The sequence below is a fragment of the Bemisia tabaci genome, chromosome 10 (assembly GCF_918797505.1).
Source record: "Bemisia tabaci chromosome 10, PGI_BMITA_v3".
Lineage (NCBI taxonomy): Eukaryota > Metazoa > Arthropoda > Insecta > Hemiptera > Aleyrodidae > Bemisia > Bemisia tabaci.
This window is the reverse complement of record NC_092802.1, coordinates 38,250,909-38,266,911: the sequence shown is the minus strand read 5'-3', so window position 1 is coordinate 38,266,911 and position 16,003 is coordinate 38,250,909. Positions and strand designations below refer to the sequence as shown.

Here is a 16,003-nt window from a genome sequence, read left to right as displayed (position 1 = left end):
CGGAAAACCTGAGTTCGGTATGTAAGATCTGTTGAATGCGGCAGTGTTTCGAGTTATTACCAGGGATTAATTTTATAAATGATTGTCATTTCGATTGCTTCTTTCTTACTGGCTAACATGCATCTGGTTCTTTTGTTCAGGATACTAGTTATCCGTAAGTACGTATTCTTACCTCTGAGCAGAATTTACATTGAAATACATACATTGTTTAACCAATTATGTGAAGGGCCTGAAGGCCAAGGCGCACAAGTGCAGTTTTTGAAAAAATTGAGATATTAATGATTTCAAGTAAAACTAGTTTTAGTGCATATTCTGTGTAAAATTTGCTCCCCAATTCTAATTTTTAAGCAAAAAAAAAAAATCCGTTTAAACTGTCTTTCCGCCATAAAGATCCATGTAATTTCGAAACTTAAAGCACGTATTTGAAATAGCAAAAACTACAAAAACAAAATTTAAAATATAAACAAAATTTATATTGAAATAGCAAAAACTGCACCTATGCGCTATGTCCTCCAAGCCCCTCAATTCATCTTGAAGGGAGATTACTATATTACGATAAACATATGGCTACGACCGAAATAATATTTGCCAAATAAGAGGTGGCTTTTTTCATTGAAAATAACCATATTACCTTTTAAAGGCAACGTATGTTGGAGACTGGCATAATGCCCATAAGGCATAATGTTGGAGAAATGAACCTTCATGCCTCCTCATCCTAGGTTTGATCTCGATGCGTTCTGGTTTCTTTTTATTACGAAATTGAAGGAGTTTTGAATACACGCACCGATTTGTGGCGTTGTGCGGTTATGTAGTATACACCTTAGTAATCGATTCTTTACCATGCTTTCGAATGTGGAAATATCGATAATCGATCATTCGTTCCTCGCCACTGGTCATTATTTATAAACTTGTCGGCACGTTAAAGCACACCTCTAGGAGGCAATACCACGCAGTAACCGCGCAATGCCACAAATCGGTGCGTGTATTCGAAACTCCTTCAATGTCATAGCTATGCAATTTGATCTCCGAGGAGTTAAAATAGTTGCTCGACGTGAAAGCATGCATACGGCTGCGGCACAGCGCGATTAAATGAAACTGCTGGCCATTAAGTCACGAGTAATCGGTAACGAGTAAATGAAAATTTACACTGTTTGAATGGGAGAGTTCGTAACTTTACCACGTAATATAAAAAAAAAAAAAAAACCTGGGACATTCTTTCAAAAGTTGAATATAGCAAGCTCATCTAGAGACAATAACCACAAAAATCATGAAAATCGGCCAGGTAGAACGCTGGAACTGAGCGTTACCGGATTTGCAAATTTAGGAGGTCTCGGAGCCTATAGTATGGATAGATTGTCTGCTAACATGGAGGAAAAATCAAAAGTTTTTAAGCAATTAATTATTACTTGAAAACTTTCGATTTTTGAAATGTAATCCATTTGTAGAGCGATCGGACTCGCACCGAGTCAACGTTGAATTGTGAATAATTCACGTAATTTTCTGTGGCATGGCATGTTTTGTGATGTATCGATTGATCTGTCATTTTTAGCTATAGAAAAGGATCAATCGACGGTGTTCGCAACGACCGTATACGGTAGACGATTTTTTCCATACGATTCTTATTGTTCCAATCGCTCCCGGCCATAGGGGAATAGGACAAATGAGAGTTTGGTATGAAAGCCTTTTCATTTTTTTTTTTTTTTTGTCTTTATTTTGTCGTAGCGGGCCTAAGAGAGCGTGAAGCGCCTCCAGAGGGGTCGGGCCGCGCAGCGGCCAGGGGGCACAACCCCCTAGTATTTAAATAAAATAAGAAATCAGAAACATCTAGGGAGAGAATTATTTTCTCTTTAGTTAGTGGCCCGGAGAAAAATATTTTCCCTTCGGAACGATTAGTTATTGCTGGGAAAAGAAAATATTTTTCGAACTCGAAGGAGTATTTAGAACGCGCTATAACTCTTGGCCTTACGAATCAGTTTGTCGAACTTATTAATGGCGCTGCCTGGTCACTGCTCATGAGCAGTGGCGGGGCGTGAATAATCGATAATCGATATTTCCTCATTCGAAGGTGTGGTAAAGAGTCGATTGTTAAGGTATTCGTTTTGAACAACCGTTTTATCGACATTTTTCTATAGGTTTAAACGGCAGATCAATCAATATATCCACGAAATTATGGACCGATCTGGATCTGCTGAATGACGTAGCCTGCGAGATTTGCCTGCTGCGGCCCGATTAAGAAACTATGTCGGCCCGACACGACAAGACATAGCCCTATCTTAACCATGCAACATATCGCAATCGATGTATTATCGGGCCGCTTTAAACTTTCAATAATCGCGCGATATGACCAAATCCTGTGCGCAAACCTTGCAACAACCACAATTTTTTTCGGATTTGTCGGGGAAGATTGCGTTATAAAAATGAACGAGTTGGGCAGAAAAAAAGAGACAAATATGAAAATTGCCAAGTACCTAAAAGGTAGAAAACCACTTCAAAATCCCAGTGGTTTGATCGTCGTAGTCAAGTCAAAGCGGTACTGTTGAAGGCGCTCTGAGCAAATATTCCGCCACAGAAGTATTGCACGGTATCAGACAAAAATGAAGGCGCGCTATCGTATGTATATTGACTGGTATCATTTACCAGTGTGTAGAGTAGAGACTGCTGGTTATTCATCGATTTCTAATTTCCAAAAAATTTCCGAAAATTTTTTTCGAATTTAAAAAAAAAAAATTAAAACAGTGTTCCATTCGTTAGGTAATTTGTCGTCAAAGCCGAAAAACAGAGCTTTATCAACACCAAAACTCTACCTAATTGTTTGCACAGTCCGATACGTTACGGGATTTTGAATTGCACAATCAGGGTCGGACTGACCATAAAGCCAATCTGCCATTGGCAGACGCGCCCCCCTCAGCGCGCCGAAGGCGCGCCCCTCTTCCGGCTGCTAGAATGATAGTAAAGAAAATGAAGAAAAGGAGAAAAGAAAGAAAGGAAAAAAAAGGAAAAAAGAAAAGAATAATAAATAAAAAGTAAGGAGAAAGGAAAATCAGTAAAGAAAAAAATGCCTAAAAATTATGAGTAAACGAGAGAAGCTTTAATAGGAGTTACAGAGGAAAGTGTATTCTGTATTCTGTCCCCTTGTCTCATTTTTCTTTTCTTTAGCTATGTAGTATATATATTCATCAGGGCCGGATTTACCTACTTGCCGCCCATGGGCCGCCTGTATTTTGCCGCCCCCTTCTCATTCGTTTTGAAACATCAATAAAACCATCAAGTGAACGTGCCGGAGGTAGCGGGGTGCATAAAACATGTTTACTCGTGTTAGACACATTTTTTTCGAAAGCCCTGTCACCACTACTAGCGAAAGTTCACGGAACTTTGCGCGAAAAAGTCCCGTAAACCTATATCTTTGTGGTCAAGGCCTTCCATTTATAAGCATTGAACCAAAAAATTAAGAAAGAACTAACATAAATGTGGTTTAATAATTTTAACTTCCCCCGCCGCTCCGCGCCAACCGCACTGTTTGGCGCAATGCGGGAAGTATTCCTACAGTGTTGTAGGCGCTGTGCGTCCCACGCCGACCGTTGCTGACCGCACTGTGTCTGACGCAATGCGTGAAGTATTCATGCAATCTTGTAGGCGCTAATATGTGTTACATGCCGACCGCCGCGCCGAGGGCTTCTCCTTTTCATCTCAAGTCCTCGTCATCATTCCTCTCTGCGCTGAGCACCAGGCCAAATTGCGTGTTTAGTCCCTTTCTTGATTCGACTAATTAAAGATGATGTCTCTTGTATCACCGAAAAACAACAAAATTAGAAATTACTATACTCTTAGGAAAGGGAGATTTTGTCCACTTTTTTCATTGATAATTTTGTTTCCTGAGCCCCATTTTTTTATACCTACATTTAAAAAAATTGCAAAATTTGCCGCCATGGGCCGCGGCCCATGTGGCCACCCCCTTAATCTGGCCCTGATATTCATTGTTCCCACTTTGTTTAAACATTTGAAAATTTAAATTTAAAATGTATTGTATCAGTTATTTATACAATATACAGGGTCTGAAAATAGCTTTTCTTTGATTGATCGATTTTACATTTTTCATCTCACAATTCTTCCGATACTTTTATTATTATGTTCAATTTCAGAATTTTCTTTTGTAAGATTAATCGATTTTGAACCTGAAAATATCGTCAAAATTCTATTTAGAAGAGTCTAATTTTGAAAAACTTTCGGCCTCTCCAAGAGAGAAAGAGAGATATAGAGGGGGGGGGATGTTCCCGCATATTCCTGAGCAAAATATCACATTGCGCCCCCTCCGCCGGCTAAGGGTCTGCGCCCTCAGAGGTGCGTCAGTCCGACCTGTTGCACATAACTTTAATACTTATCGTTGACCAAAGAGGGGAAACCTCGTATCTCCGTTTGCGACTTTGCGGACTTCCTGTCATACTTTATTTTTCCTCTGGGTGACCTTACTGACTTACTCTCTTTAAAACTTCGGTGATTTTCCATCTCTGTTGACTGAATATTTTGTATAAATTATAACATATGAAGTTGGCTTGTTGTCCGACGAAAAATGATCGGAAATTTTGAAACATCGTAATGGAGATACGTGGTTCCTTACTTAGCCAACGATATAATGTAGGAGCGTAAATTCGTAATTTCGCGGCAAGAAGTTCGCGCTCGCCATAAGTTTAGTTGAAAGCTCCTGCGAGAGAGGGCGCGCAATGCCAAATTTTGTGATAACAGGAACTGACTGATCTGACAAATCAGGAGTCAGGATTCCTGCTCTTGTTCAAGGTAAACGAAAACCTAACCTGTCATGATCTTTCATAATTTATTTTGCATAATTTTTGGAGTGTCGTAGCCACCAATAATGAAAATTCGGAAGCCTAGTAAAAGGTTTCCTTTCCGTAAAATTAAGTGATAATTTTACATTCATTTTATCCTTTAGGCAGTTTAGTTTTTGTGTTTAATCTAGCTTTCATCAATTTTCAGTCATGCCCAGCATCCAAAATTTCTTGGGATGTCTCTTCTCTCCAAGATTATACAGAATTTATGAAGCCAGGCAATCAGATGTAAGTATTAATTACTCATTCTTAGTCAGCCAATTTTGGTTATCAGTCATTTTCAAAAGAGGAAAAGGTACATTCCTCAGTAGGAAGTCTCAAGTCTGGCGAGTAAAATTGGGAAGTCGCCTGCATTGAGAAACTGATTTTACCAGTTCATCTCACCAAAAAAGCCGAAACTTAATTCTTTTGACATGCAGAACTTAGCATCAGACTCACCGCTGAAAAGAATTAATTATATCAGATATGCTGGGCATGGAAAATTTCCACTGTTAGATTTGCAATCGGCTGTACCCCCAATTAAATATCATGGTACATTACAGTACCACCGCAGTAGATGAAGTCTCACACTGTGATTTTCGAAAGGCAATATCTCTTTGAATATTGGACACTGAAACACTGCGTTGAGACGAAGTGCATAATGCATTGGTATTATCTAAGCTCAACCAATCCAAACATGACACTGACGATCATGAATGATGTACACTTATTCGACAGTGTAAGTCCGCAATTATATATCTTGTTTGCGGTGTGTGAAAATCTCTGCCTCTATGTTATTTTTTTAAAGGAGAAAAAATTGACATCATTCCTTGAAGTTCTTGCAGAATTTTCTTTGTACAGAGGAGAAAAATCATGGCAGTTTTAAAGCATTGCCGTTGAGTAGTTATTTCCTGTTAAAAAATAAAGTATGACCGGAAGTCTGCGACGTCGCAAACCGAGTTATGTGATTGCTGACTTCGAAACTTTGAAAAAAGGAAGTGAGATCTTACAGCAAGAAAAGCAACCAATATAAATGAGTATACTTATTTTTTTATGAAATTTTTCCCTGTTTGGGGAAATGATATTAGTTTCCTTCGAGGAACATTCACCTTTGTAAACATCTATTTTTTTCCTTCTTTTTTCCGTAGGACTACTATAAACCAGGAGGTCTTGAAAAATGGGGTGATTTCATCGTGACAACAGTAAGTAGTTAAAACTCTGCTCGAGTTTATTTATCTTTTCGCTCCTCTCATGATTCTACTCATCTCTAAGATTAATTTATGAATTAATTTGAGCAGAACTCAATGGTAAGGAAAGTTTCCCAGCATCTTGCAAAGTTTTCGTAGAGTACTCAGAGTCATAATAAATCAAGTGAGTTGTTCTGGTTGATGAGTTCTGAGTCTGGAGTGTGGCGAAATTCGGTCACCTTTTCGATACATTTTCGATCTAAAATGGCGATGCAGAATACGCAATAATTCACAACCTCTTTATTTTTATTGGATAGCCAGTTGCCCATGTGTCAAAAACAATCAATAATGTATAGAAATTGTAACCCGGCACTGCACAGGTATCATGGACCGCGGTGACTGAAAATTGCCTTAAAGTGGTGCCGCAGCTCCTCCATTTTATTATGACTCTATGTACTCTATGAAAGTTTTGCACTGGAGTACTGTTTTGGTAGCATTCAGAGTTATGGTTGAACTGGCACTTGATTTCAGTGAGAATTTTTCCATGAAAATTTAGAATAATAAACAGGTGTCATTATCTATCATTTGTCATCATGCCTTGTTACTTCACAAGTTTTTTTCTGAGGAAATAAGCAGGTAATAGATTATGTTTGATAATATGCACCGCAGATCAATCAATGCTGAAGTTTTTCAAATTTTAGGCAGTAATCTTTTAAAATAATCTCTCCTAAAAATGTGTTGATGTAAATGAACACCCTGTTCCTATTTTTGCTTGCAGTTTCAGTCTGTTTGGAATCTTGGATTCTACATTTATCCAGCAATAGCTTTGATTATCTACAAAAAAGGATTGTTGGGGCCAGATCCAACACTTTTTGTCGCAAAACTAGCAGCTGGCACTGGTCTTCTCCTCACTGTCGCAGTTTGCATCCGTAGTTATGGAAGGGTTTCAAGTCCAAAGTACATGAATTTTTATCAGATATTACTATCTGCTCAACAAAATTTGACTGAGCACAACAAGGTGAGTGTCCACTTTTTAAAATCATCTTTTTTTGTTGTATAAACATTTGCCTGACATGATCTAAACTCTCCAGATTTATGTTCAAATGTTACTATTTTGTACACATTTTTTTTTTTATTTTAATTCTATTTCAAAGTGATGATAAAAATTACAACTTGAATCACATACCACGTGGCAATGTTTACTTTTAGCAGCGGGGAAAAAGATGCTGCTGATTGACTGACCAATCCTATTAGTTTCAAGTAGTATTTTCATACTCAGTTTGAATGGAAAGTGTCATGCAGATGTATCGACTTTACTAGTCTTATTTTTGTTCTTGCCAATTAAGTAATATCCCTTTTCCTTCTATTTTTTATAGAAATCTCTGCTCCACTATGATTTTGATTTTTCTGGTTGGCCGATTGAATTCTCTTGGAGAGATGCTGAAAAGTAAGTTCCGATACAATTCAATTTATTTAGTTTTAAGCAAGCAATGGTCCTTCAAACGAAAAGATTTAAAGTTACAAAACAATACTGCCATTATGATGAAAAGGGGTCGTAGGAAGATTGCAAGGTTGTGCAATGAAATGTGTATATTTTATACGGGTTTAAATTGAAAGAAAAGATGCTAATTTTAAAGGACCATCTAGAAAAAATAGACTGTGTGAACATTCAGATAATCCCAAATTTCTATGGATAAAAAGCTAAATTCTCCTGACAATTTAAAATGATAAAAATTTTGCGCACTCATTTGCAATGTATATTAATTTAAGGGGCTCCATAAGCTCCGAAACGCATCCCCTCAAATGAATGTACATTGCCAGTGAGTCCGCAAAATTTTTATCATTTTACATCTTTGACTTGGAACCGTCCCCCTGCAAAGTTTCTATTAGATGCTTTCTTGACAATGTATGTCTATTTTTCTTTAAATTTCTCTTCAGAATTTTCTCAACAATTTTACCTAAAGTATCTGAAAATTGATGTTGTAAGCGACGTCATGTCCAGGCAATTCGTGTGGTGTGGACATGTGCAAAAAAAAGAGAAGAGGTTGCCCAAACAAGTTTTCGATTGAGTACCACCCGGGCAAAGGCAATGGGGATGGCCTGTGTAAGGATGGCGGCAGGGCATTGACAAAGAGATGTTGCGGTGTTAGTTGCGCAATAACTCCTGGGAAGACAGGCATATGTGGCGTTTAGGTGCTGCAGAACGCCAGAGTGCATTGTAGGAGCAACTTTAATGCATATCGGAAAATTGAGGCAAAAATATTTTTAAAAAAAACAAGTTTGCAGAAGAATTTTTATCGAAAGAATTTTGTCAACATCCAAATGCCCTTAAGTCGTTTTTCCCTAGTATGGCTAAATATAGATTAATAAGATAAACCAGTTATAATGACAACATAGAGCAGAATAGCCTAATCAAATTTGAATGAAGAATAATTCACTCAAAAGAGAGCCTCTGAAAACGGAGATCAGGATATCAGCCCTTCAATTGCAATTTGTATCATCAACTAAATATCTTTTGCTGACTTGTCTCATCTGCTCGAATGAAGAGAAATGTATTAATTCATGTGCTACTAAAAATAAATGTTCCTTATTTTCAAAGTGGATAAATCTGTTTTTCCTCATGCATTGCACTGTTGGCACAAAACCTGTTTTACAGACTGAAATTTTCCATGGCCACTCAAATGATTAGCATCTCAGAGCATGTGTCCCACTGTTAATCTCTGAAAAATAGTCGCCTCCTCTACAGAGTTGTATCATTCAGTTTTCCTGCAATGTTCTCATTCTCTTTGATTTCATATTCTGACTTTTATGACACATAGTCCTATTACATCAGTCATTCATTCATGAACTTTTAGTTCAAGGCCTTATATTTATTGTCAGGTTAGAGTCTAGACAAAAACTGAATTATGTTTGAATGATTGTGTCATCCGATTATGAAAAAGGATATTGAGAGTGAAAGTGAAGAACTAAATATGTATCCCAGTTTCAAAGTCTTCACCTTTTTTTCCTCTTATTTTTTTGGTTCATTTTTAATAAGTAGCAAATAACCTTTATGGCTTGAAGTTTTCACATCGTATTCTGTATTGAAAGAAACGTATATAAAATTTTGAAAACTTATATTCTTTACTTCTTTAGTTTTTTTTTAAAAAAAGTAACATGTGACAAGAAATTTGCAATGTCGGAAACGGAGATACACGTTTTTTGGCTTTAACTAATGACATGTGTCTTATTTTTTACCAAGATCACACATCTTTCCATGTGCTTTACTCTGAAGCAATAGGGTACACTCTCATATGGACCGTTTCCAACAGAAAAACACCACGTTGCATTTTGGAAAAAAAAAAAATAGGTTAGGAGTTGTTTTGAATTCAATCATTCATAAATATTCACCTCTTAAAACTTCAAAGGGAAGGGAAAATATTTTAAAAGTGAAAATAGTCTTTAAACCTCGTCCTTACCTTTAAGTCCTTTGGAAGCATAACATTTTAAACCTCATTCCCTCGATTTAAACATAATGTGACTTGGTGCCTTTTTGTGTACTATGTGCAAATGTGATGCCACTAAAAGTCAAGCACAGGATAAGATAAATTAAGATGAAACTATTTTTTTCTTTCTTCCTTTCAAAGGTCTCTCCTTCATTCAGTTTGTTGTCTTATTTCTAGGGATGATGCATCAAAGTCCTTATCTGAAGACTGGAAGAATGAAGGTTTCTACGGTCTACTCGGCAAAACGCTTGATGGACCATTCAGCATGTTGATTTATGTGGTTTCTCATGCTTTTGCTATCAGTATCGTTTACCCAGGCTCCATGTCTTTCATCAACTATGTCATGAGTATGCCATTTATTTAGCCCACTTATTTATTTTTATTATTTTTTATTTTTTTTCATTATTCTTTTTTTCGTAATTTCTTCGATCAGGGTTTCAAATCCAGAGGTGAATTCCAAAAGATTCAAATGTGTACCTAAAGTACTTTTTTGGTGAGGAAGGATACAAACAAAGTAAATGTGGGCACTAGCACTTTAATGGAGCGCTTGAGTCTTTTTGAATTGGTAGAGCAAAACAAACGCACATCATTGAACAGGCTCCAAGTCCATCATATCCTCCATCTTGACTGTTGTAAAATATTTTTCACATCATTGATTATGTACCGAATATTTGGTCAGCTCCCTCACGAAGAAACTTATTGTGCTGTTTCAATATTTCTCACTTACTTACTTGTTAATAGGAGAACCATCACATGGATTTTCCTGAAATTTCTAGTAAATTTTCTTTATCCTTGTAGGAAGAAACTGTGAAGTTTTCAGACTCATTTGTGTTTTGGTTCTCCCCATGAAAAAATACAGTGTTAACAGAAAAACTGAAACAGCTCTGACAAAATATGTCCCTTCAGGTGATGGACGATTATATAAAGAGTGTTCAGTGTTAAATAACTGAGTGTATGTTTAATTTGGATTTTTAGTGTATTTTACATAGGAAACATGCGTTATTTTTGTTATTCTAATAGAAAAATTGATCTTTAAAAGAACACTGTATAAGAGAAACAAAAAGTTCATTTTATTCTTGCATTTTATCTTGCAAATATTTTTACAGTTTACTGTAAGGTCTTCTTTTTTTCCTTTTCAGATTCAAACCTCAGCGACGGCAGAAAGAAGTTGATTGTTGCAGAAATGGGCGAAAGGTTTAAAATTCATACTCGTGATGGAAATGATCTCGATACCATGTTCGTTGATCGGCGTGGTAAAACGTAAGTTCTTATTTTGTGCCCTGTGTTAATGCAGTATTTCCAAATGAAGACTGAAATATTTCCTCTGCTAATTTCATCGCCAATATTTATTTGTGTCTCACGCTCACAACTACATGATTGCTGCATTATACATACACGCTACTGTCAGAAACTTTATTGGAAATTAATTTTTTGCTGGTTCTTGTCATGTCCAAGTCTGAATCTGTTATTGTGAAATTTTCTTTGGTTAAATACTTACCAGTCATTTTAATTCAAAACTTAGGTCTGATTAAATATGCAAGTTTGTAGTTACAGTGAGCAGCAAAATTATGGAAATTTTTAGTGAGCAGTATGGTAGTAGTATAGTAAAAGTATGGACTCTAGTCAAGTTTCGGTAAAGCAACAAAAATCACTGTGAAAGACAGCCAAATGAATCAGCAGCAGCTTCAAAAAAGCAGTTCCCGTCAAGTTGTACTCTGTTACTTTCTCATGGCTAAACTGGTGCTCAAGTCATTTCAGACTTTCCCACTTACCAATTTGTGGCAGACAAACCAAAATGAAAATACGGTCTGTTGGAGTTTTTTAGTAAACTTGCGTTAGATTCAGCATGAAGGTGATATCTCACTACAGAGGAAAAAGGCTCACACACAAGCACAATTTTCCCTCTAAAAGATACGCTGTTTGGTGCAACACTAGTAACAACCATTCAGGAAGGCAACTGTAGACGCGTTTCGGCCTTGTTGGGCCAATCCTCAGTGCAGCGCAAGCTGCGCTGAAGTTGCTTTGCTGAATGATTGTTACTAAAATTGCACCAAACAGAGTACCTCTTTGAGGGAAAATTGTGCTTGTGTGTGAGCTTTTTTCCTCTGTAGTGAGATATCAGCTTCATGCTGAATTTAACGCACGGTGGCTAGAAAACTCCAACATACCGTCTTACAACCTGTGCGTCCACTGCAATCAGTTTGTGGAAAATAAAAATAGGATGCTGAAAGCTCAAGATCTCTGCTGCTCCTACCCTGCCCCATCACCAGCCTCAAAAACGTCTCAAACTTGTCTTTCATTTCGCTTTTTCTCAAAAATCTCTCAGCATTTAATTTAAATCTTATAGTGTTCTTGTTCTTTCATTAGAGCACGGCACCCTGCTTTTCTCTCCAAGTTTATTATCATTTTGTCTTTGAAAAACAATTAGGCTGATTAAAACACCTACTACTAACGACAAGAGACTCCATAAACCGAGGTTGAATCCGATTGAGGTTTTCATCAGAAATCTGCCTGTTTAGAAAGAAAACATGTATCCCCAAAACATAAGAAAAAAGATGGCACAATTTGTACAAGTTACGCATTTCAGGTATCATACTTTGTCAACTAAGGCTAAAATCAAACTAAAAAACTCAAATTCGCTTACGTCTAATTGCCAGACTAGTTTCGGGAGCCTCAATCGTCTCCCATCTTCAGTGGTTGTTGACACCATAAACACAACCACTGAAGATGGGAGACGATTGAAGCTCCCGAAACTAATCTGGCAATTAGACGTAAGCGAATTTGAGTTTTTTAGTTTGATTTTAGCCTTAGTTGATTTAATCGGTTCGCTGTTTTTTAGTTTTCGTTCATTGTTTTAATTTTAATACTTTGTCAAGTTTGGACTTTAATGATTTTATTTTTATTTGCAGGCATTTAGGTAAAACTTTAGTCATTTGCTCGGAAGGAAATGCTGGATTTTATGAAGTCGGAATCATGGTAACTCCTCTAGACTCAGGATACTCAGTACTAGGGTGGAACCATCCAGGTTTTGGAGCAAGCACGGTAAGTGTTTTTCTTCCTTTTCTCCTTCTATATCTTCAAGGTTTATAATGTCACCATCTAGATACCTGGAGGATTTCTATCTTGATTTGTAAGGTTCCTCTCACACATCAGGGTACTTTCATCAGATTAAATTCAAAAGATTCGCAGGCACTCCATTGCAGCAAATACTGGAGTGATTTATTTCTTTGACATTATTCTTTAGCACATTTGCGAAATTGGACTGCACTCAGGAGGATGAAACCAAGTCATATGAAATTGGAATGGAGAAAGAGATTTTTGGGGGTTGTCTCTCTCGATGAGAGCAGAAGATAGAATGTTCAAAAGTGACCTTTAAGACCAGGTTCTACTACTAAATGATTTTTGTGTGCCTTGTTTGTTTGCCTGATGAAAGTAAGATTCTGTTTTTGCTGAAAATCCCCTTGTATTTCAATTTTTTAAAAATGTGGCTTGTTCCCTCCTACTTGATAACCGTTAGTGCCTAATAAAATCACAGGAAGTGAATTAAATAAAAATCTTATGTCTCCTCTCAATTTTTCCGCGATAATTACATAAAAAATTATATGGGTAATTAAAATGTTATGATGGCATAATGCATCCTGCATACTCTCTTTTTCAATTGTTTTCACCCTCCTTTTCTGTCTTATAACGCAGCCATAAAACAAACTTAGACCTCTCTAAAAATATAGTAATACTGGGTAGAAACCCTCCTATTTTAACAGTTTTTGATTAAATGGACAAAGTTTAATAGAAATGCACCAAATCATATCAAGTTTAAACCGAGGAATAGAAGTTTGAAGTCTTCTACCTCCATGAGACTGGGTAAGGACAAAGTTTATCAACTATTCTCATGCTCCTAATATATTGTCTTAATTTAAATTTTTTGACGGGGAAAACTTACGACTAATTGAATTCACAAATGCTCCAATCTCATTTTTTTCCCCTAAAATGCAACTTGACAAGTCTCTGTCAATTTCAGTTTGATTCCTCTTCCAGTCCTCTTTTCCTTCTGGTAGACTCTAATCCTCCCCTTGTTATTTTTGCAATGCACTGTTTTGTTAACTCCTCCATCTAAGTGTATTATTCAACACTTAAAAGCTCCCTTTAGTACATCATGCTTAACTGATGTTTGTAAATATTTTCATCAATTACAGGGTACCCCTTATCCTGATCAAGAGCAAAAAGCCATAGACTGTGTTATCCAATTTGCTGTTCATCATTTGAAATTTGAAATTTCTGATATAATTTTATTTGGTTGGAGTATTGGTGGTTACGTTTCGTCTTATGCTGCCAGCCGTTATCAGGACTTCAATGCAACCGTAAGTAATTTTAAATTCTATAAAATCTTCACCAGGAAAACATAGTTGCTTGAAAATCGTGATAAACACTGTGATTTAACACAAACGTGAATACATATGTTTTTCCCAACTTTCTCATTGAATGCCCAATAAGTATATATATGAACATTTTCCTTTGAGTGCCCAGCAAGTAGATAAACATCTTGAAGCATCCTTGCACTATCATAAGCGCTAACATTTGTGAACAGCTCTAATATCTACCAGGGTATAAACGAATCGCATTTAGCGAAAGGAAACAAAGCGATTTCATTGCTTCATAGAGTACATAGAGTCGTAATGTAAATGGGAGAGCTGGCGCCATGTTCTGCTCGACGAATTCCGAGCCCGGTGTGCGCCGAGTTCGGGTCGCTTTTTCGATACATTTTCGATCCAAAATGGCGGTGTGGAATACGTGGTAATTTCTATCTCCTTTGTTGTTGTTGTTGTTGTTGTCATCGGATGGCCGGGTACCCGTGTATCGCAAACAATCGATTATGTATCAAAAAAGTGACCCGGCGTCACACAGGAGTCTCGGAATTCGGGACGTGGAAAATGCTTAAAAGTGGTGCCAGCTCTCCCACTTACATTACGACTCTATGTACTCTATGCATTGCTTTCAAAATCGTGCACCTTCATTCTTCTTCTTCCTTTTCAGGATTTAGTTGGCATTCTCTGCATTGTAGGTGTCATATTTTGTCACAGAATATTATTTAAAAGGCCAGCTTGGTTAGGTTAAGTTTCAGAGAATACCATACAAAATGATTGGTTGCATTCCTCTTGTTTGTGTTTTTGTTTTTGTTTTTGTTTTTTTGGTTTTTTTTTTTTGTTTTTTTGTTTGTTTTTTTGATAACAGGGATTTTAAGTTCTCTTTTTATACGTTATAATTATTATTGTTGCCATGAAATAGTCTGTTTTACCATGTATATACATGTACTCTCTCGCAATTGGACAGAAAAATGGTTTGATTCCCTTTTTCATATATTTTTCCAGGTCATTGATGCAAGTTTTGATGACATCCTACCTTTAGCCATTCCTCGAATGCCATCTTTCTTGTCCTTTATTGTAAGTCGAGTCATGCGAGAAAATATTAACCTGACGCCTGGCGAATTAATTAAACAATACAAAGGACCAGTGTTCCTATTTAGAAGATCTGACGATGAAATCATAGCCATAAAGTAAGTATCAGTCGCTAATTTCTAATTGTATCGCCCAAAGATTTTCGGTAAGCATCCTTCATGAAGCTATCACTGTATTTTATTTAGTTGCTTTTCAGACTCCAAGGAGGTCAATTGCTATAAAAAAAGAAGAAAAATCCTCAGCATGTTAGAGGCTTTTTTTTTCTGACAAAACTGAAATGAAAATGAGAATACTAAAACCTTGGAGAAATGATAATATTTCTAAATAAAAAGCATATCATCATAATATCAAGCATAATCTTGTTCATTTGACCTGCCCTTGTCAAAGTTGTCGTTCACATCACAGTGCTTTCACAAGTACTCGCTGTACTTGTTGTTCACTAGGTATCTTCCCACCAGTAAAACTGCAAAAATGCGTATCTCGGTTGCTAGTAATAAAATCTTTGCTCCTCTTTTATTTTTAAAAAAAGACCGAGTCAACATTATGGCTGGAAATTTTCACTGATGACTCTTTACATAGAGAAGAAAAATCACCGAAGTTTTCAAGAAATGACATAGAGTAGTTTTCCATACTTAGAAAGTAAGAAAAGTCAGAAAGTTTGCAAACCAAGATACGTATTTTTGCAGTTTTACCATCCAAATGTCAATTACAATTATCTTGCTTTAAGCTTTTAATGTAATGCGGTGCTCATCAAAAAAATGTTTGAACAAGTGACCTGAGTATGACCTAGTAATGATTTTCTTTGTTTTTACTTGCAGCCCTGGAAGTATCCTAACAAATAGAGGGAATGATCTCCTTAAGTGCATCCTGAGTAGTAGGTTTCCAGCTCTGATGAACAACTTCACAGAGCCAGAATTAGACAACTGGCTCAGTAAAAGTGTCAATACTCTCAGTAAGTAATCAGTTTTTCTTTATTTTAATTTATGATGTGTATGCATGCATTAAGAAAAAAAAAGCGAGTGTTTAATTGTTTAAAAATTGTCTTGGCCTTTGTCCAA

The 16,003-nt window shown here is 36.6% G+C and overlaps 1 protein-coding gene across 1 annotated transcript in view; it reads left to right on the top strand.

The window, feature by feature from the left end:
* Window positions 1-26: 26 nt before the first annotated feature.
* The window catches only part of LOC109037386 (phosphatidylserine lipase ABHD16A), a gene marked incomplete at its 5' end in the record, with an annotated part of 51,308 nt that continues 35,331 nt past the window's right edge, over window positions 27-16,003 (top strand). The window contains 11 exon segments of the mRNA XM_072304877.1: window positions 27-154; window positions 4,990-5,069; window positions 5,969-6,022; window positions 6,786-7,025; window positions 7,384-7,454; window positions 9,670-9,839; window positions 10,632-10,752; window positions 12,402-12,534; window positions 13,686-13,850; window positions 14,859-15,043; window positions 15,764-15,897. Coding sequence (XP_072160978.1) covers window positions 79-154; window positions 4,990-5,069; window positions 5,969-6,022; window positions 6,786-7,025; window positions 7,384-7,454; window positions 9,670-9,839; window positions 10,632-10,752; window positions 12,402-12,534; window positions 13,686-13,850; window positions 14,859-15,043; window positions 15,764-15,897 — 1,429 coding nt within the window.